The 21,488-nt window shown below is 42.4% G+C and overlaps 3 protein-coding genes across 3 annotated transcripts; all 3 read left to right on the forward strand.

Annotated features, from left to right (window-relative positions):
* The first annotated feature begins 10,387 nt into the window (after positions 1-10,387).
* Positions 10,388-13,203, forward strand: LOC146981309 (betaine--homocysteine S-methyltransferase 1-like). The gene is made up of 8 exons (XM_085786382.1): positions 10,388-10,443; positions 10,947-11,079; positions 11,476-11,588; positions 11,692-11,883; positions 11,995-12,142; positions 12,220-12,402; positions 12,507-12,735; positions 12,846-13,203. Exons 1-8 carry the CDS (start codon positions 10,426-10,428, stop codon positions 13,033-13,035), a joined length of 1,206 nt encoding a protein of 401 aa, XP_085642508.1. The 5' UTR covers positions 10,388-10,425; the 3' UTR covers positions 13,036-13,203.
* A 382-nt stretch (positions 13,204-13,585) lies between these two features.
* Positions 13,586-17,571, forward strand: LOC146981310 (betaine--homocysteine S-methyltransferase 1-like). Its single transcript, XM_085786383.1, has 8 exons — positions 13,586-13,658; positions 14,973-15,105; positions 15,253-15,365; positions 15,553-15,744; positions 15,828-15,975; positions 16,450-16,632; positions 16,731-16,959; positions 17,089-17,571. Exons 1-8 carry the CDS (start codon positions 13,641-13,643, stop codon positions 17,264-17,266), a joined length of 1,194 nt encoding a protein of 397 aa, XP_085642509.1. The 5' UTR covers positions 13,586-13,640; the 3' UTR covers positions 17,267-17,571.
* A 1,047-nt stretch (positions 17,572-18,618) lies between these two features.
* On the forward strand, positions 18,619-21,453 carry kgd4 (alpha-ketoglutarate dehydrogenase subunit 4). The gene is made up of 5 exons (XM_085786385.1): positions 18,619-18,913; positions 19,128-19,276; positions 20,348-20,411; positions 20,627-20,820; positions 20,914-21,453. The coding sequence occupies exons 2-5, from the start codon at positions 19,223-19,225 to the stop codon at positions 20,929-20,931; spliced, it is 330 nt and encodes a 109-aa protein (XP_085642511.1). The 5' UTR covers positions 18,619-18,913; positions 19,128-19,222; the 3' UTR covers positions 20,932-21,453.
* The last annotated feature ends 35 nt before the right edge of the window (positions 21,454-21,488 follow it).

Consider the following 21,488-nt stretch of genomic DNA (forward strand, 5'->3'; position numbering starts at 1 on the left):
TGATTTGCGCGTGGATTTCACTTCCCTTCCCATAAATCACTCCAGTAAAGGCGTTAACGTTATTTTATTTTATTTTTTATAGTTTGTTGTCTTAGAAACGCATGTGTGTGGGAAGAAAAGATGCTGAAGTTGTCATAATGTTGGTGATTCACTGCTCCTTTTGTGTCAATTTTTGAGACAGTGGCCAACTTATGGCACATTTGTCATCCCTAACTGTCACTCAACTTCCCTGTCACTTTCCAACTTACAGATAAAAAAAAACTGACAAAAAAAAAAAGTTTATATAAGTTTTGAGTCTCAAAGTTTAAATCGTTGAATGTCATTTGTCTTGGATTGCTGTACTTTATGCAGAGGTGTTGCAACAGGGGAGGCAACCTAGGGCCCCGAGCTGGAAGGAGGCCCCCAGAGACGGCTGACATTGGTCCATATCAATGACAACACGATGCCAATGGCTGTGTAACCAGAACATTGTGCATTGGCCAAAGTGTCTACACCTCTTGAATGTTAAACAAGAGAAAAATCTGGAAGAAATAAATCAGTCATTTTCATAGCTAACAGCTAACACTGAGATACCTGAAATATGACTGGCAGTGTGCTTATAACAATTTGTGGTTTTAGTTGGATGTAGTTTGATAGTTTGCAAAGAGGGCAACAGCTATTTTCTTTCTTGTCAGGAGTTAGCCCATATGAGAGGATCTATAAAACGACAGCCAGAAGGCAGTTAGCTTAGCTTAACAGAAAGATTGGAAAAAGCCAAAGCTAACATGGTCTGACAAGAAATAGTTTGGCACATACGCTGTAAAATCACAACTTGTCCCTGTTGGCTTCTGGCTTTTCGACAGATTAAACAAACAAGATTAAACAGGCTCATTAGTGAGGTAGAGGTGCAAGGAGGTAGATTTTGTTTCAGAGGCAGGCTAGCTGTTTCCTCCTGTTTCCAGTCTTTGTGCTAAGCTAACCAAGTGTCGCTTTCTTATACTAGACAAGAGATTGGTGTCGATCGTCTCATTGTATGTAGCTTCAGGAATGCTTGAGATTTTGCCACTTTGACTTGACAGTTTTGATCATTGGTTGTGGATCATATAGGCCTAGACAACAGTGTCTCCATGCAGTGTAGCCTAAGTAATTAGAGAGCCACTTCCGCTGTTTTCTTCACTGAGGCCTCCAGAAAAGATCGTAAGCTTCCCACTGCATGCTGTGTCTCCTCCTGTGGAAAGGAAACTGTTCTCTCCTCTCTTCTCAGGCCGAGAGACAGAGACCACACTTATTACATTGTGGCCTGTGGAATAGTGACAACTCAGGGAAGGCTGTCACACTGGGACTGTATGAATTTTTTGTTAGGGAGGGCAAGCACATTGCAGCAGGGAACAGTGAATGACGCTGGGCCCCAGTTCCATGTTTTTTTGAAGGATTGTGTGGCTTGTAAGCAAAGTTAAATAGTGACGGTGATGAATTGTTGGAGGAAGTCCACATGGATCACTGTGGGCCTTGCACAAGAGTCACTTTAGTCTCAACAAACCAAGTATGGTATCATTTACAGACAGGTTTGGAAAAACATGTTCACATGCTTCAATTTTGTGCAGGACTGGAATACTGTAATGGTCTTTTATTAGGTTTATGCATTGTCACATGGTGTGTCTTAATATTTTTCATGTTTGTATGTTTTAGGTTCATTATGCTGTATTTTTCATGTAGCTACCTATTATCTTCCATGCCTTATAAAAAGCACTGTGTCTTTGTTCTGTATTCAGCCTTGCATTCATTTATTGCATGGCTGGCTAGAGGTGAACCACAGAGTGACACCCCAATGTCAGACATGACACCTGTGTGAAGTCTGATCATCATTTTACTTGATGTAGACAGACAGTAACTTAGGTTCAGTGTCTATGTGGTGGAGGGATGACCTCAAAGACTCTGCAATGAGAAGTGTTTGTTGTAGCCACTATACCACAAACTCATATTTTCTCAGCACTTAAAAAAAATCTCCTTGTTACATTACAGAGTTACTGCACACTATAACTAAATAACAGTTTGATAGTTCAATCCGTGCAGTTTTTGTTGAGACCGAAAGAGATCCCATAAAGTGTTTAGAGCCCACTTGTGACCACTGGTCAACTTCACATGTATGTGTTTTATTTACATCATTGTGATTTTTCTGTGTTGGTCTTTCTGCCCATGTTTTGCCATGTTTGTCAAGATACTACTCAAGCTTTTTACCACATGGGTATTTACTACATTCTCAATGCATGCTGTTTTAGAAAACCTCCCAAAAGATCAGTTAAACCTTATCCCAGCCTGTTAACACCATCTCTCATTTCCTCCTTGGGATGCTGAAGTGGGAGTTTGATAAGTGCAGCCCTTCACGCTTCCCCCTCTCACATTCTTCACAGTCTCTAAGTTCATACTCTACAGTTTGTTTCCTCGCTCGCTCACACAGTATCTAACTTCTCACTGCGGCCAAGCCACTGTGTCATTTGGCCGGCTCTGCCTTGAGGACTTCCTCTTTCCACACCAGATCTGTCTGTGTGTGTTATCCTGGTGAGAACACTGTGGGAGGCAGAAAAGTCTGTAAATAGATAAGTGTGGTCTGAATGGCACTTTGGTCTGAGAAGAAGGGAGGATGTTCTTGGCTGCAGGGCAACTCCATGGGAAGAACAGCAGGATTTAAGAGACACTGGGAGATGGGTTTGCATGGTTGGTGGCTGTGGAGAGAAAATTATGCCATGATGCCATTCTTGGTGCGTGTGTGTACCGATATGAATATGTGTGTGTGAAAATAAGGGATGGTGTAATTGTGTTAATTTCAGCCTCTAAAACTATCAATAGACAAATCATGGGAGAATTTTAAAACAACGATGTGAAGTTTCCAAAAAGAAGCAGCCTGTGAACAAGCACTTTGTATTTTGAATGTATGGAGATAAAATGGTAAATGGTCTGTATTTATAAAGCGCTTTTTACTATACCTGAACGATACCCAAAGCATTTTACAGTACATCACATTCACCCATTCACACACTGATGGCGGAAGCTGCCATGCAAGGCGCGAACCATGACCCATCAGGAGCAAGGTGGGTAAGGTGTCTTGCCCAAGGACACTACGCCAGCAACCAGGATAGAGCGGGATTCGAACCGCCAACCCTCTGATCATTGGACGACCCGCTGTACCACCTGAGCCACTGCCGCCTAAAAAAAGTCATAATGTTTTCTGTTTTGAACATGATGACTGTGGATGTATGGAAGATAATATAATAATAATATGCATTCACATGAACATACAGATATAAACATATACTGTATTAATAACAAACTCATAAATTCGTGTCTCTTTTGCAGGCCTTAATCCTTCTACACAGATGATAATATAAAGCAGTGGCTACTCCAGTGGGTCCTAAGGTTCATTTTTAGATATTTCAAATACCCTGTGATTGAACTGCTATTGTTCACACATCTGAAAACACTCACAGGGATTCATCCAATTTTGAAACTATGAGTGGTAGCCTATGTTTTATTTTTTCAAAAAAATCAGGTTGAGCCTTCAGATGTGTGTTGGAGTTGTTTCAGTAACAGATGTGCCATTAGATCCTCTACTTAAGGTTGATGAGATGCTGGTGAAGTCATTCTCTATCTGATGAGAAACAGTCACCAAACAAAAGGCCAGAGCCTCAGCTGTGAAGGTCTGAACTAAATATGGCTTTTACAGAGTCAGGATCAATAAGTTTGCCACTGACTGAAAGAGAGAGGTTTCTTAAAGCTTTTGCTCACAAATCACCTTTGATCACCTCTGCATCTTAAATTGCACAATTACATTGTTTGCATTGACTATCAAGGCCTTTACACCATTTAAAACAAGTAATCATGACTAAAAGTATCATTTTCATTCAGTTTATACTGTATTAACTTTTTTATAACTTGAGCTATCTCTCTCTCTCTCTCTCTCTCTCTCTCACACACACACACACACACACACACACACACACACACACACACACACACACACACACACACTGCCAGTCCTTTAAGAAAGAATGCAGTTATTTAGGGGTTTGAATGCCTCGGTCTACTGAGGTAAACATAAACATACAGTAGGGAACAGTGTGGTCAGGGACCTGGTATTTATAGAAAGAAAAAGGAGAATCCATCAATTTCCATTTTTGTTTTGGGGGATTTCCCACAATGATTAAGGTTTAATGTTGGAAATTACGTCAAACCAGGACACGCATGAGACAGAAATAAGGTATGACAAAGAGGTGACACAAGTTTTTGGACCACAAAACAGCAAAGCAAAGGAGAACATAACAGATGAGTTGGGTCAGCCAAACAGACCTTGAATGAAGTCATGACTTTATGGGAGAGAAAATGCTCTGGTGTCTCTGCTGTGGCCAAAGACACATTTGCACTGGTCCATGATGGATAACAAAGTTGTATTGCATTTCATCTCAAAAACAAAAACATCAAGGCTATTAAATCTCCCTCTCCATGACTCATAGGTGCACTGCACGTAGAGATGATCTTATATGGTGAACTTGATGAGCACCTTGGCTCAACATTATAGCTTTACAAATATTTTGACTCTCTGTGTATCCAATTTTTATTTATTTGGCAAGGCCTCTTCTACTAATCTCAATATTTGAATCAACCTGTTGACATGATGAATGATGTGAAACACTGCAGCATCTCCTGAGTCATTCCTGTGAAATCACATCAACCATCAACCCTAACTAACATCAGCAGTGTTACGCTGCTGTTTGTTTGGCCAAAATAAGTATAAGTCTTGGATGCAAGTGTCTGCATGGAGTGATTTTGGACAACACGTCTGTGGTTGCTAGCAAACAAAACAGGAACAAGTTAATTCAGTCTGATATTTGAAGAGGGTCATTCCTTGGGAATGCTGTTCATGATCCTACAGCTGTTTATTTTATTTATAGTGATTTAAAATACTTAAAAATGTACAGAAAGTGCAGTTAATCTTTAAAAGGAATATACATTCCACATTTGACTGGTCTCATCTGACCAATATCCAATGATAAATATTCTTGCACTAATTTTTTTGTTTTGTTTGTATGCATATGTGTCTGTGCACTTCAGCAGCATCAGCTGTACCTGTTCACCTTTCTGCAGAGTCATTCTGTGAGACTTTATAGTGAGATTATACAAGGAGCAGTTAGAAGATAAGTGATGATAAAACCTTCCATACTGTAAATACTTACAGTGCCGAGAGGTAATGACAAGAGGAATGTAATGAGAAGCTGCGCAGCTGCTTTATTACAGTGAACTACGTTCAAAGAGTCTCTCTCTTTACTGTAAGAGAGTCGCACACTTTGCATTGACTTGTTGCAGTGTAGCTTTAGACACCAAATTAATCTAACAAAAAAGTGAAATTTAATGTTGTTTCCTCACAGCTGCAGAGGCAACAGCAAGACGTTTGTTCCAGCCCAGCTTCTGAGGAGAACACCACACCTGAAATGTTGTATTTCTGTAGCGTCTTGTTCTTTTCACCTTTCACTGCCAACATGCTTGTACAAACTAAGCACCTATACATTCTTTCACTACTCTGTATTGACACCCCCCACACACACATCCCACCTCACCCGCCTGATATTGCTGACACAGTTGGGAAGCAGATTCTATGTGGATTTGAGACAAATTAAAGGAAAAAATAACTATACAAAGTGTCTATTAATGATGTTTTACCTGCACCTTCACTGCTGAAAACATGAATGAGCACTGTCTTTCCATGTGTCATAAGAATTTCATCTGGATTGACAAGTCAGTGACCTTTCCTGCCCCGTGACCATCTGTTATGTTTCTCCACTTGTTTTTTTCCTTGTTTGCATAGAGGAGAGAAAGCCACTTCATTTACAAATATTCTAAGAAAATGTACTCTTCTGCCCTCTTGTGTCCTAACAAAGTATTACACTATATTATTTTCCCCACCTTCTTCTGATGATGAGTGTGTTGCAGTCAGATACTACGTCTTACAACCAGTGCCTTTATGTAAGATTAGAGATAAGGAACAAACCTATAAAGGTGAGTTTATAGGTCATAGAGGCTCCTTCTCCTTCTCTCTTTTACTCAATGACAATCTCTCTATCTATCTTTCTGTGGCCTACAAATCCACAAAGAATGGACAGTTTCAGCAGAAAGTCTTCTTCTGCTTGAGCTGTGATTGGACCAGAGGAGGGGGTGGAGGTAAACAGGGGAGTCCCTCTAAAGCGGGAGGGCAGAAGAGTGAAGCAACACAGAAAGAACATGTGTGAAAAGACATCAAGCATTGGTTGTGGTAGTGTCCGCTCTCACTCACATAGTATTCATTTTGGGAAATTCTCACAAGCTCGAGCAGGAAACACGAATGACTGATGAGATATAGGTGCTAATAATCGTCATCTAACAACAACAGCATTACCATAACTTTGCAGCACATGTCTGGGATGCAAAGAAGACATGATCTCATGTCTGTGGTAACAGTCTGTTTCTGTTGCCACCTGGCCTGAAGAGCATGTGACTGGCCCAACACTTTATCAGTTTGTTAGGAGTCAATAGTTAACCACAACTTTATCAGTGTCAGCTCAGGTTATTCACATTAGCTACAAACGTGTTTTTTCCAAAGCTAGGAACCCTCTCCTGCTTCTTCTTCTCTCATGGCTCAAATCTGGCTTTTTTCCCACCAAGTCTCACTCCCTGTACTCACCACCACCACCACCACCACCCAAACACTCATCAGCACCCACTCCTTCTCCTCCTCCGCCTTTGGTCTCATTCAGTCCCGTTGATATTGCACAGACGGCCTCAGTTCCAGCCACAGCCTGTGAGAACTAGTTGTAGCTGCAAAGAGAAAATGTCATTCAGTACAGCTGCTGGTCAACGCCCGATACTCCAACTGGAATAACTGGAATAACTCTGAAGAAACTGGATATGGTAGATATTCACCATGTAAATAGATTTCATAGAACTGAATCTATAGTGTAACCTCACAAGGTCCCACATGTAGTGGTACCTATGGACGTGACCTCTGTGACACCTCAGAGACAGAAGAGAAGGAGAGGAGAGGAAGAGCCACAAAATGAAGAAGAGTTGGAAAGAAATCTGAAAGAAGCTCCTGATCAGTGGAAGAAAAAAAAAGATTATTTATCATTCAGTGCTTCTTTGCTCCCTTCAGTGTGTTACATTGGGCCAGTAAACATAAAGTGGGCACAGTGAGCAGAGTGTGCTTTGGTAAATTTGGAGCTCTGTTAAGAGGTTGTGGTTCAGGGTGTGCACTTCAGGGTCTCCACTGTGGAGAACTGCTGTCTGACTCAGCATTGCAGTGACACTTGACACATGAGAACTATTTATGCTCGTACACATGAATGCACATGCACGCACCCACACACATATAAACAAACGCCATGTGCACCACCTATGTGCGTTTCAACACGCGTGCCCGAGTGAAGACGCTGCTGGTGCTGCCTTTGCCACTAAAAGTAAAAATGGCACTTCTCTCTATCAGCGCATACCACACTTTTAGTGCCTGAGCGACGACAAGCGTTGGCGAAGGCCCTATGGAAATTGCTATGTTTTTTCTTATTTTTAGCCCCAATAAATCGACTTTACGGATGCTTGAAAACACATGAAACTCAACACATAGGGAATGGCAAAAATGTACATATTTTAAAGTCGTTTGACATGGGCGGGGCAAATTGGCTCAACAGAGCCCCCTAGAAAATTTCAAAAATGCAGTGCCTTGTAGAAGTTTTACTTGTGGAAATTGGGAGGCTAATAGAACATGCCAAGACGCACAAAAAAGCCTCTTAATGTCATGGTGAAATCCCAACAGGAAGTTGGCCATTTTGATTAGAATTTTTTAATAATAATTAATAAAATACAATTTTAATAATTTCCTCACGTCGTAGCTGAACGAACTAATCCGGATTTTGCCTGATCAACTTCAAATTGGCTACGTATCATCAAGAACCCATGCCGATCAATCGTTGTGCTCTGCATGTCTGCAGGTCAAAGGGCTGCTAGGGCTCGACAAACTTTGGCGACTGTTTCTGTGCTCGTCATTTAATTTCGAACGGCTCTCACACCCACATATTTGATCCTATCAAGTTCAACCTTGCTGGACATGATGATGGCTCTGCCCTGAACATTGCGATATACTAACTTCCCACTTTACTCTCGCTGTCTTACATGCAGGACTAGTTAAACCAGGAGATTAGCTCAAAGTCTCAAAAAAAAGAGGAAACAACTTTTCTAGCTCTATCCAAAGATTATTCATTCACAAATTATATCTTCTTCTTTCTTTGGTTTGTCCAATATGAAAACACAAGAAGTTAAACAATAGCTTATGCAGTGACGTCTTGGACTGAAGGCTAGTTGTTGTTGTTGTCATGAGGTTAACCCCAGAGTCACAGTTCCCTACCATTAAGAGAAATCACTTTGTTGTTTGGTTTTTGTTTGGTTTGAACAAATGCTGCCTTTAAGGAGCTGTCAGGCTGAATAAATATCTTTGGCGAAAACCAGGCTAGATGTTTTCCCCATTTCAACAGTTTGTGCCATGCTAAGCTTACTGTGTCCCTCCTCAAGGCTCATATGTAACAGATGTATCTAAGGTTAGGGAAAGCATTCTACTCTACAGCTTTTTATTGAAACTAAAAAATGTTCACTCTGAGTGGGATGAATGAGAGGAGAAGAACAACTCTCCACTGTTAATGAAATGTCAAAGGTCTTGTGCATCATTGTGCACATGTTTGTCAACCTATTTTTTTTTCTATCTTTGGAAACTTCTGTTTTTGTCACATAAAAGACTTAAGGTCTGAACAATGCTTGGCTGCACAGCATGAGTTTGTAATGAATGGCCTACCAGTGAGAAGAGGTAAGAATTGTCAGCATATTTGCAAACTGGTGCCAGAATCCATTTTGGGGGCATGTGACAGCATTATGTAATACAATAAACACTTTGCTCTACTGAGCAAAGGGGGCTCCCTAATACAAGCTGATGAAATCCTATAGTGAACTATAGATTGGAGGCGTTTTTCTGAACTTTGACTCTGTTGATAAACACCTTAGGGAGGTGTGCAACATTCCCCCTGAAACTGGATAGACCCAGAGCTGACAGAACTACACACCGCCAGGTCAATATCCCCCTCTGCGCGTGTTTGTGTGTGTGTTTGTGTGTTTGTGTGTGTGTGTGTGTGTGTGTGTGTGTGTGTGTGTGTGTGTGTGTGTGTGTGTGTGTGTGTGTGTGTGTGTGTGTGTGTGTATGTGTGTGTGTGTACACGCGCAGATTAAAACAAGGACAGCTATGAAGACTCTGGGCAGGAAAGGAGGTGTTACTGGTTAACCTTGATAAATGCAGTGACCTACATGCTTTTCAGCTTCAGAGTAATACTAGTTTCTCTCACATAATGTATTGTACAATGGTTCAGCATCATTCTAATTCAACTGACTGAAAATACAGAAAATATAACTGCAACAGCTATTTCCATTATTGATAAATCTGCTGATAATTTTCTTAATGAATCGCCTTAAGCAAGTTGTAGTTTACTGATTAATTTCATGTCAAATAAGTAATCTTTTATTGAACAATTCTTGCAGCTGTAGTATCTGTTATAGTATGCCATTTAGATACCATAGCCTCTGCACACAATTTAAGATTTCAATAATTCTACAAAACACAAACCTAAAATCTGGTATTATACAGTAGAACATGTTTTGGGGGGTTTCCCACAAGGCTGATAAGACTCTGCCTTGTGTCTCAAGACCAACAGCAACATATGTACTGTAGTTGGGGTGAATAATACAAGCTTATCTCTTGCAGAAGGCCCCAGTTGTGTGGACACTTGTTCCTAATTGCATCAGAATCACATGCAGAAGACACAGATCTGAAGTATTTCATTTGATGCAACCAATTCTGAGCATGAATGAACGTGCGAACAATGAAGCTAAATTGCACAAATAAACCACATTGGTTACATAATAAAGATGCTCTGGTCCGTTAAACTCACTAAGGCCTTTTGTTCACTTTTGTTCATGTTACACTCCACTAGAGTCCAGTTTTCCAAACGGCCGTTTTCCACAAAGCTCAAATGGCTCTGGAGGAGGTTAATGTTAAACTAGAGATATTATTGGCTTGGACCGGATTAGTAATATAATCATTAAACAGCCAAATCTCTCTTTCTGTTACAAACTGCGTGTCCCTGTCCTACCCGAACCAACCGCTACAACCCATGCCACCTTCATTGATCTGCCAATCAGACCAAGTTGCACAATATACAAACAGACATGTGGCAATTAGACATGGATTTGGCACCAACATGAAAACCTCCCATACTGATGCAGCAGTATAAAACTGGCGAGGGGCAGCTCTCGGGCACTCTTCAGGGATTCAAAGGGAGTCACTGTTACTAAGTGCTTAGTGCTGCAGCTGAAACTGGGGACAAAGAGATGGCACCTGTCAAGAAGGTAAAATCACCTGCTGCTGCTGACAACGATGCACAAAGATTACCTCTACTTTCATGTACAGGGAACAACTTTTCTTGATGCAGCTTAAACCTCAATAGCAGCTTTAACATCATGCAACCTGATTTCATACTGCAGATCATAGTTGTCTGATTTGTGGATGTACTGGAGGTGGTGTAAGGATAATGTTGCCAGTTTTATGAGTGTGCGTGCCGTGCATTGGCGTGTGTGCGTATGTGCGTGCGATTTGTGAAATATCCAGACTAAAGCGGTCGCTGCTGGAGATGCTTGAGCTAAAACCACTTTTATCTTTTCACCTTTGTACCTGAATGGCAACTTCTATCACATATAAAGAATCATAAAATCTTCACTGTGTGTGCATGTGTATGTATGTATGACATCACCAGTCTGTGATCGCCCATAAAGTTTGTCTGATGTCTGATTGCCTTGCCGATGTTGAGTCAGTGATAACTCAGTGTGTCCGTGGCTCTCTCTTGCTCCTACAGGGTATCCTTGAACGTCTGAATGCTGGGGAGGTGGTGATTGGCGATGGAGGTTTTGTGTTTGCTCTGGAGAAGAGGGGGTATGTGAAGGCCGGGCCATGGACTCCTGAGGCTACTGTCACACATCCAGAGGCTGGTAAGACAGACAGACAGGTAGCACCCACACATATTGTATCCAACACTCCCAAACAGCAAGAGGGAACATGATGCACAAACCCTACATGAATGAATGAATGAATGAATAAATGTTATTTTATTTACATGCCCAGCCTATAAGGGCTTACAAGACTCAGATTGCATACTCATAGCCAGCAAACATAATCAGCAGGGTACAAACAAAACCAAACCCCATAGATTGTACATTTCAAGTAGAATTCACACAAACAATTCATTCCTACTTCATTTCCAAGCACTTTTTTTTTATGAAAGTAGCTATAGTAAATACCTCTTCTCTGAAAATCCAACCCAACTTAACTTCATCATCAGTCCAGAACAACTCAGGCTTCCTACAAATCTGTATTTTTTCCATCAGTGCGACAGCTGCACAGGGAGTTCCTGAGGGCAGGGGCTAACGTCATGCAGACGTTCACATTCTACGCCAGTGACGACAAACTGGAGAACAGGGGTCAATCGCTGAGACTCACTGTGAGTATCCAACTGTAGTACCCCACGTCCAACATTAGGCTGTAGGGGTCGTGCAAATACCAAACCATTATGCACACACTTATCACCGTCCTGATTGTTTTAGGGGGCACAAATCAACGAGGCAGCCTGCGACCTGGCGAGGGAGGTGGCCAATGAGGGCGATGCTCTGGTAGCTGGTGGAGTGTCCCAGACTCCATCCTACCTGAGCTGCAAGAGTGAGACAGAAGTGAAGGCCATCTTCAAGAAGCAGCTGGATGTGTTCATGAAGAAGAATGTGGATTTCCTCATCGCTGAGGTGGATTCAGTTTGTTAACTCGACAAGTTGTATCAAAGTGACTCCGGTATGAACTATACTGGAGCTGATAAAAGCTCAGAGCTGTGCTCAATGTTGTTTCTGTCATTGCAGTACTACGAGCATGTTGAGGAGGCCGAGTGGGCCGTCCAAGTGCTGAAGACCAGCGGAAAACCCGTCGCTGCTTCTCTGTGCATTGGACCAGAGGGAGACATGCACGGCGTCTCGCCCGGAGAGTGCGCCGTCAGGCTGGTGAAGGCTGGTATGTATTTAATCGACTGTGCAACTGTCAAGCTGTTTCATCCAGTGTGACAATAACTATTTCCCCCTGTACTCCAGGTGCCCAGATTATTGGTGTCAACTGCCACTTTGACCCCATGACCTGTGTGAAGGCTGTCAAGATGATGAAGGAAGGAGTGGAGAAGGCCGGGCTGAAGGCTCACTACATGGTGCAGCCACTTGCCTTCCACACTCCCGACTGCAACTGCCAGGGATTCATTGACTTGCCAGAGTTCCCCTTCGGTAATTTTTTAAAAACTTATTACAACATTAAAAGAAAAAAAAGAAAAAAACATCTCACAAGTGACAGCCATTAAAGTTTGTTTCTGTGTTCCTCTTGCTGTCAGGTCTGGAGCCCAGGATCCTGACCCGCTGGGACATGCACAAGTACGCCAGAGAGGCCTACAAGGTTGGCATCAGGTTCATTGGAGGCTGCTGTGGCTTTGAGCCCTATCACATCAGGGCTGTGGCAGAGGAGCTGGGCCCAGAGAGAGGGATCATGCCTCCTGGCGCAGATAAGCATGGAATGTGGGGTGCTGGTCTGGAGATGCACACCAAGCCTTGGGTCAGAGCCAGGTAAACCATCTGGAAAACATTCAGCACACTGGCGAGCACAGAGTTTTATAAATAATATAATTTGCTTAATTTTCCCTCCTGTATGTAACTCGTGTCTTTATCTCCTCCAGGGCCCGTCGTGACTACTGGGAGCATCTCATGCCCGCATCCGGTCGTCCCCAGTGCCCGTCCCTCTCCACACCAGAAGGATGGGGTGTGACCAAGGGCCACGCTGACCTGCTGCAGCACAAAGAGGCCACCAGCACCCAGGAGATGAAGCACGTGGTGGATATGCAGAAGAAGGTCAAGGGAACAGCATGAGCGAGACAGAGCGCTACAACCATCGGTCAACAACAAAGACACAAAGGGGAAGGAGTGACGTCTTTCCCAGTTCAGTTTGGAGAGAAAAAGCACTTGTAACAGTGATGCTCCAGTGGTGGAGTATTCATTTGCAACTCCCGAGTCAATAAACCTGAGTTTGTTACTTAATTTTATGACTACATGTTGTCATTTACTGTGCAAGGAAACCTATGAAACAGTGTCTCCAACTATAAATACGTCACACATGTCCCATATTTTAATTTAAGTGATTTAGTCCTCACTGGTTTTACTAAAAGTGGATGTTTACTATCAAAGAATGAGTCTTTTCAAGGCCAAAAAAACAGAAACCCCACAAACACACCGACAGCCGTAATTAATCCGGCCCAAACTAGTAGCACACATTCACAATACTCTCATTCAGCAACAGAGGGGAGGAGAAGGAGTAAACATTGATGTTGTGTAACTTGCCCCTTGCCAATCAGAGCGGCTCTTGCTTAGACCCCTCCCCTACTTCAGTGAGATTTATAGAGGGCCCCTACACCACTCTAATGTCACTTCAGCTTCTCAAAGTCTGAGCAGTCAGGGGTCCACACAGCTGTAGGATTATGGCACCAGCAAAGAAGGTACGTGTGGAGTTTTGTCTAAAGTACGCTATCAGGACCACACTGCAGAATATTCATACACAACTGCTTTACACAACTGAAGAATGCCACTAGTGATAATATGTGTCATGTTTACTTGTGAAGACAAATGGGCTCGAAATTGGGGGCCGACTCTGGGGGGACACGCTGCATGCTTTTCGGTGGTGTTTTTGTGCAGTGTGTATTCTGGGCGATGGGGTACAGTCTTCCTCATGTATCCTCTGCACAACTGGCGTGTCAGCTCACATTTCTCTGAAGCTCCACTGAAGTTTCCAACTGCTCTCAGAGATATAATACCAGTAACGCCACTATAGAGTTCTATAAGTGACTTGAAAAATGTCCTGACTAAAAAAAACACTGGAAAAACAAAATTTGACTTTGAATTCAGAATGATGAATGCTATATTATCTCAACATGAGTGAATTTTAAGTATGCATTCTTAAATTAGATGTCTGCATAATATGTACATTTTCATCCACTACATTTTGGGATAATTTGAAAAAGATTAATTTAAACAACTTTTTTCCCAGACTTTTATTTTATAATTTGCCTTAATGAGAAAGAGAAAAAAACAAAAAAAACAAAAAACACTTCCCCTCCCGTAATTGTAAATAACAGAGAAATTACTTAATTAATTGTTTTATTTTTGCAGTATTTCACAGATTTGTTTAGAGGACTTTTTTGGAGGGGGCAAAGTGTGGGAACTTTCAAATCTGACTCTCAGCATGCTGAGGTTTCATGCCATGTGTACACACCAGGTGGAGCTTATGCTCATGCTAATACATGAATCAATCAATGAATAATTAAAATATCCAGTACAACTGCAAGAGAATTCAAACTCATTATAGTGATAGCTAGTTTTGCTCAGCAATTTTACACTCGAAGACTGCGTTTTAATGCATGTATGCCCACAGCCTAAAGTGGAATGGATAACACCTTTTCAGAGCAGAGATATCTGAATGGTTACGGAAGGTCAAAATATTCACATCAACAGTTGAACAATATTCAAATGTAAAGGTGCGGGTCTATCAGTCAGGACGAGTAGTGCAGCTGTTGTCAGACATGTGCTGGTTTCCTGAGGACTCAGGGTCATGGTGGAGGGGGAGGGGATGGGGTGGTGAGGGTAGGGTGGGGTGAGTTTGGGGTCGTGGAGTGCGCTGAACTTGGGAAACCACTTTGCAAGAAGTATAATGCATAGACAATCCATATGAAGCCTCGGAGGATCATCTCCAGCCTGAGTGTAGTCTTACTCAGTCCACATCATTCTAAATTCACTATGCTGATCCTTCATCACAGGGAATCTTGGAGCGTCTTGACGCTAACGAAGTCGTGATTGGCGATGGAGGTTTCGTGTTTGCCCTGGAGAAGAGAGGCTACGTGAAGGCTGGTCCCTGGACCCCTGAGGCCGCTGCAGAGTACCCTGAAGCAGGTGAGGGCAAACTTTAACTTTAAAAGACCTCTTTACTGTCTCCTCTCTGTCCTCTGTGAGTTACTGTTCTTTATGCATTGTGTGCCAAACTTTGAATTTGCTAAAATGTTTGCAATCTCTTTGTTCTCTTTGTTCAACGGTTCTCAGTGCGTCAGCTGCACAGGGAGTTCCTGAGGGCCGGATCCAACGTCATGCAGACCTTCACCTTCTACGCCAGTGACGACAAACTGGAGAACAGGGGCAACAAGCTCGCCTTCACCGTAAGTTAAATGGGACATCCCACTACTGTCACAGAAATAAGCAGAATATGAAATAATAGCAAAAATATAATCTGTCAATGGAACTGACAGCGATCTAAACTCTTAGAAATAGAAATACAACTAATACAATACGACATGTTTTTGATTCTAGCCTTTGTTTCAACATAAACTGTTTTTTCTCTTTCAGGGAGCTCAGATCAACGAGGCCGCCTGCGATCTGGCCCGTGAGGTCGCCAACGAGGGCGATGCTCTGGTTGCTGGAGGAGTGTGTCAGACTCCATCCTACCTGAGCTGCAAGAGTGAGAAAGATGTGAAGGCCATCTTCAAGAAACAGCTGGATGTCTTCATCAAGAAAGACGTGGACTTCCTGATTGCTGAGGTAAAGTGTTTTGTTTGAGGTTAACCTCCTCACGTTACGTTAACAATAACACGTCTCGACTGACTTGACTCTATTTCCTGCAGTACTTTGAGCACGTTGAGGAGGCCGTGTGGGCTGTGGAGGCGCTGAAGGAGACAGGAAAGCCCGTGGCTGCTTGCATGTGCATTGGACCAGAGGGAGACATGCACGGTGTCTCACCTGCTGAGTGTGCTGTCAGGCTGGTCAAAGCTGGTGGGTACAGTGCTCTTCAATAAACCAATGAGAATAACACCTATCTATCTCAACTGGAAATGAATGGCAAACAGTTTCTTGAAATTACTGTTTTCTATTTCTGGATGTAAATGCAAGAGAAGTATAGTAATTTATTTATTATTTAATGTGTTCATACAAACTCATCTTGTCCTCGTATGGCCTCTCTGTGGTGTGACTAAGATGTGTATACGATGGCAAGGACAAGATATACAGCTGGAAGACATGAGATAATGACACATGATCTTAGCCCACTGGTGTTGTAGATAATAACTAGGACCAGCCTACATGTCAGATGTCACCGACACAAAATACAAAGACTGTTATAGAGAAAGAACACAACTCTAAATGTTTAACAGATTCAAGCAAAACCTTCCAACCACAGTTAGTGCTGTCTCCCCTACTTGTGTCCTTATCTGCAACAGTCAGCTCACACCAATGCATGTTCCTCTGTAGGTGCCCAGATCGTTGGTGTCAACTGCCACTTTGACCCCATGACCTGTGTGGAGGCTGTCAAGATGATGAAGGAGGGAGTGGAGAAGGCCGGGCTGAAGGCTCACTACATGGTGCAGCCACTGGCATACCACACCCCGGACTGCAGCTGCCAGGGATTCATCGATCTGCCAGAATTCCCCTTCGGTAATAAAATACACTGTGTTTCTTTTAAATTTTTACCATTCAGTCAGTCAATGTAAACCTGCATGAGATACTACAATAAATGCTCCATCTTCCGTCAGGTCTGGAGCCCAGGATCCTGACCCGCTGGGACATGCACAAGTACGCCAGAGAGGCCTACAATGTTGGCATCCGCTTCATTGGAGGCTGCTGTGGGTTTGAGGCTTATCACATCAGGGCTGTGGCAGAGGAGCTGGGCCCAGAGAGAGGGATCCTCCCCGCTGCATCTGAGAAACACGGCAACTGGGGTGCTGGTCTGGAGATGCACACCAAGCCCTGGGTCAGAGCCAGGTGAGTCGATGATGTGTCACTCAGTAACATAAATATGCACAGAAACCCAGTGAACTGTGAATCCTGGGCTCTTCAGCACCAGTGAGCGACAACATGGTATGAATAATCTTGTCTATTTGTCTCTTTTAGAGCCCGCCGTGCATACTGGGAGAGCCTGAGGCCAGCTTCCGGCCGTCCCCAGTGTCCCTCCATGTCTGTCCCTGATGGTTGGGGTGTTACCAAGGGCCATGCTGATCTCATGCAGCAGACAGAGGCCACCTCTAAGGACCAACTCAAACAGCTGTTCGACAGGTCAAAGGCCGAATGAGTCAGTCTTTCTCCTTCAGACCTGGCAGCAGAGCTGAGTCAAACAGCCGTGCTGTGGAGCTCCTGATGCTGCATAGTGGTTCGCACTATGTGTAAACAGTGCTCCATCTCGCAAACACAATGTCAGGGGCAGAATCCTGGCTTGAGACTGGCACTGTTGATTGTAAAATTGTAATCTATGTGAAGCCACAGTGGTACCTCAAGTTAGAAGGCAGTGCATGTTAAGATTGGGACCTTTCTGTTTTCCATGACTCTGGACCAGTTTGTTTAATAAAAATAAAACCCAATAAAATGTGAATTGGTTAATTGTCTGTTGAGATGTAATTTCTTGCTGTTGAGTGTGTTTAAAGACAGGATCTGGGGTATACCTACTCTATCTCTAGGCAATGAGCACATCATCTCTACTTGGTGACCACAAACAAATGCACCAAAAACAAATGCATTATTGGACAGAACTATTAGATATTTACATGTTCAAGCTTGAATACCATGAGAATTAACCCACTAATGTTAATCAACACCTACATTAGAGTGCTTCATAGCAGACCTGATTATGACTTTCAACTTTCATCCTATTCTTGCAATGAAATAAATAAAGAAACTAATGACACACCTGTTAACTCAACAAGTTCATGGCACATTTAATAATATGCACATAATAAAGAGCCTGTACATCATTATTATGGTGATTCAAGAGTTGGAGATGGGGCCTTATTTATGAATGCAGAATAATACATGAGTGAAGAGACACCAAACATTATGAGGCTTAAGTGAATCTTTGTGCAATGAATTGGGACTCCAGTAGATGGCAGTGTCATGGTACTATGGCCCAGATATTTGACCGCATTTACAAAGAGCCTTGGAGGAGAGATGACAAACAGCTTGCAATATTTGCACAGGACGGTCTTAAAATCTTTTAAAGCTACACTTGAATTTATTGAAACTAGAAAACCTCAAGGTGATGTCAGTCCTTCTCCTTCAAATAAGTTTTATCTAATTTTAGTATTTTAATTATCAATGCACTTGACAATTATTTTCTTAATATACGATTTAGGCTACTGCACAGACCATTTAGTATCAGAAAATGGTTTAATAAGATCTTTAATATTTCCTGCTCCACTATCAGCAAAGTTCAGTCAGAGATAGGCCTACTCAAAATGATGTTTCCAAAACGTCTTTTGTGCCGTCCTGATAAAAACACATCTTCTCAAATACAACATCTCTGTTGCTTTCCTCGTCTCTGATTGGACAAACTTCGACCATGTGACCAAGTGATCGTAAATTTTTTTTTTTAAGGCGGAGTGAAATTAAAGATAGGGGTATGATATTTGTCTTTGCGTGACACAGTAGTCGTGTATTGGCATTTTTCAGCTAAAACTGACATTATTTTAGTTATTTAATTTTGCTTTATAGTGAATTAAACTCTGACGCTTCACTGGGCCTCGGCTGGTTGTGCTTCGTAGGGGATTAAGGACTTTTATTTATCTATTTGTGTGTGTCCTTGTGTTTTGACAGGAGGGTAACTTTACCAGCCCGGGTAGGATTTTTTGGCTGCAGGAGGCTATGGCCTGAGATTTGACCTGGCGCGGACACCCTTTCTAGGACAACACATTAATTCATCGGCTGCTGGCCTGGATCACAAAGACAGGTTAGATACATAGGGGGGAAGGTGCAGCGCAGCTCATATCAGGCTGGAGATTTAACGCTTAAAATAAGAAATTACACCTTCTATTGTAAAAATGCATGCGGTGTTAATATGAATAACCTCCGACTTGTGTTATTACCTCTCATCTTTAAGCTGTAGCGAGCAGGTACGTCTAATTTGAGCCAATTTACTTACCACATCCTTATGGTACCTATAGACTTCGCCGCTGAGCGTGGTAAGGGCGCCATCTTGTGGCCTGTTTCGTCAACTACACGGAGATCGTCATACCGGAAGTGAAACTGTGAGGTCGTCATGGGGAGCAAAGTCAGCTCCAAAATGGCAGCTCCAGCCGCCCGAGTTATCCAGGTATCGTCTCTCCTGACTTTATTATCACTCCAGACATGTATTTGTTGTGTTCACATGAATAATAGAAAGTAAAATGTCGGGTTTTGTTTTTCGTTGTTTTGTCCGGTTAAACAGTGATGTCGGTGAGGCCTTTGAGGTTGATAAATCCTCGTACCCTTGTTCATGCCCTTGTTTCACCGCAAACACACAACAGTCGTGTTACGTATTCATCACATTGTAAATGTAGCAGGAATGCTGTTTTACTGGCTTAAATCTGTATGGATGTTGTGCGATATGTTCACGGTTTGGGCTGCGGCATTAGTCCGGTTTGTCGTGCTGGTTTGCGGTTGTCACATCTGTTTCAGAGGGGGAGCTCTTTGAGTCCAGAGCTGAAACTAACCTTAAAATAGCCGCTGGACAGAAAGGCACAGAAAACACACTGTCGACAGTTGTGCTGTTTAGTTTTGAGTCATTTTATCTTATTTTCTCGCCTAAAGCTTGGCTGAGAGTACCTGTAAACACTGTCTGTGTGAACTGGGACCTCTACTAATGACTGTCTTCATTTACTGATGTAGCCTATCAGATAATTGTATTATTTTATCAGCTGATAGTTTGTTTATTAGTAACCGAGGCTGTCCTCTGATTTGCTTTGTCTTCAATTGTAATACATTCAGTTCAATAAATGAATTAGCCTAAATGTACCACGTATTCACAGTAGTAAGTAATGAATAAGTAATAAACTGAACCTTAGGTTTCTGGATGAAAATCAGTGTATTTTTGGCTGTACTTTGTGCCATAGCTGTCACAGCCCGAGACTTCATTGTTAACGGATCACACCCAAAACCACAAATAATCTTTTCCTGAACACGCCTCAGTATCAACCTACCGGTATTTTCTTGGCCACCATACTTGTTTTGCCTGGTCTGCCACTGAAACACATCAGACAGATTCATCAAAAATATCTACAAATAAGAGGACTGTCTGCATAGGTCAGATACAACATGTAGGAGGTGGGAAACTATAGGTGGACTGACTGTTTAACTTACATGTACTGTTAAGTGACACAGCTGTGTGATTTGTGTGTTTTCTCAGGCTGTACGGCCTCATATGCCCCTGATCAAGTTCCCCAACAGACATGACGTCCCAAAGCCTAACGGTGAGTCTTCAGTGAAAGTGACACAAGACTCAGATACTGTAGTTAAAATCTGCCCTGTAAGTTGTTGGTGTTGATGTATCTGGTGTCTCCTTTGGTATATTGTTGCAAACTATAGAATTTTAGGATCAGCTGTTTAATATACAACATCCTTATGCTGTGCTGATGATTTGGGATCTCAACATTAATCATTTTCTTTTCCATTCCTTTTTCTTTAGCTCAAGAGGCGTTAAAAACACTAGCAGTTAACCTTCCACAACACGGGACATCACCTTTAGCTGCAGCGCCTCCTCCAATATCGAGAACTTTAACACCAATCTCTGGCACGCCGGACACATTGGCCTCTATTCAGCTGCTTCCTGCAAGGTACCGCAGGAGAGCAGTGGCGGTGGATGAAATGGAGTTCATCCAGGTGAGGGATAGAACTCACAACCCACTTACTAAAACTGAACATAACCTTTGTCCTTTGTGAGGTTTATAATCTTGTCGTCTTTCTTTGCCACAGCGCGGTGGACCAGAGTGACATGAAGCGACTTCAATCGCTGCAGCCAAAGTCCTTATGTGTTGGAGATCAGTATGTGTCTTGAACTCTGTTCCTCAGCACAAGAAAAGCTAATGCCACATGAGACATGATGTAGAATAAAGTATTGCATCAATCCTGTTAAAATGTACATATGTTAAATCTTAATTATATTCCATTAGCCTAGGAAGTTCATATGAAGGGACATCGTAATTGTTTCACACAATAAAGCCATAACAATAGCTTCAAGGTTTTAATTTTGTCATAATTTCTCGTGAGCTTGACTTGCAATACCACCAAACCCAAACCTAAATCCAACCATAAGGCTTTGGTAAATATATATGAAAAAACAACCACTGGAAGGTTCCTTTATTCTCCATTGAAATAAAATTGAGAGATGGATGTTTTGGAGCTAAACACTGCTAAAGAGATGCTGGATGTCACATTGGAATAGCACTGACTGAAAATGATGTAAAGTTCATGTTAACCGCTGGATTTAAATGATTAAAGTCACTTGTATTTTCATTGTGGTGTTCTCATTATGCTCGTCGTAGATGTGT

This window comes from Trachurus japonicus, chromosome 9, assembly GCF_045865225.1.
Source record: "Trachurus japonicus isolate A0001 chromosome 9, Traja_1.0".
NCBI lineage: Eukaryota > Metazoa > Chordata > Actinopteri > Carangiformes > Carangidae > Trachurus > Trachurus japonicus.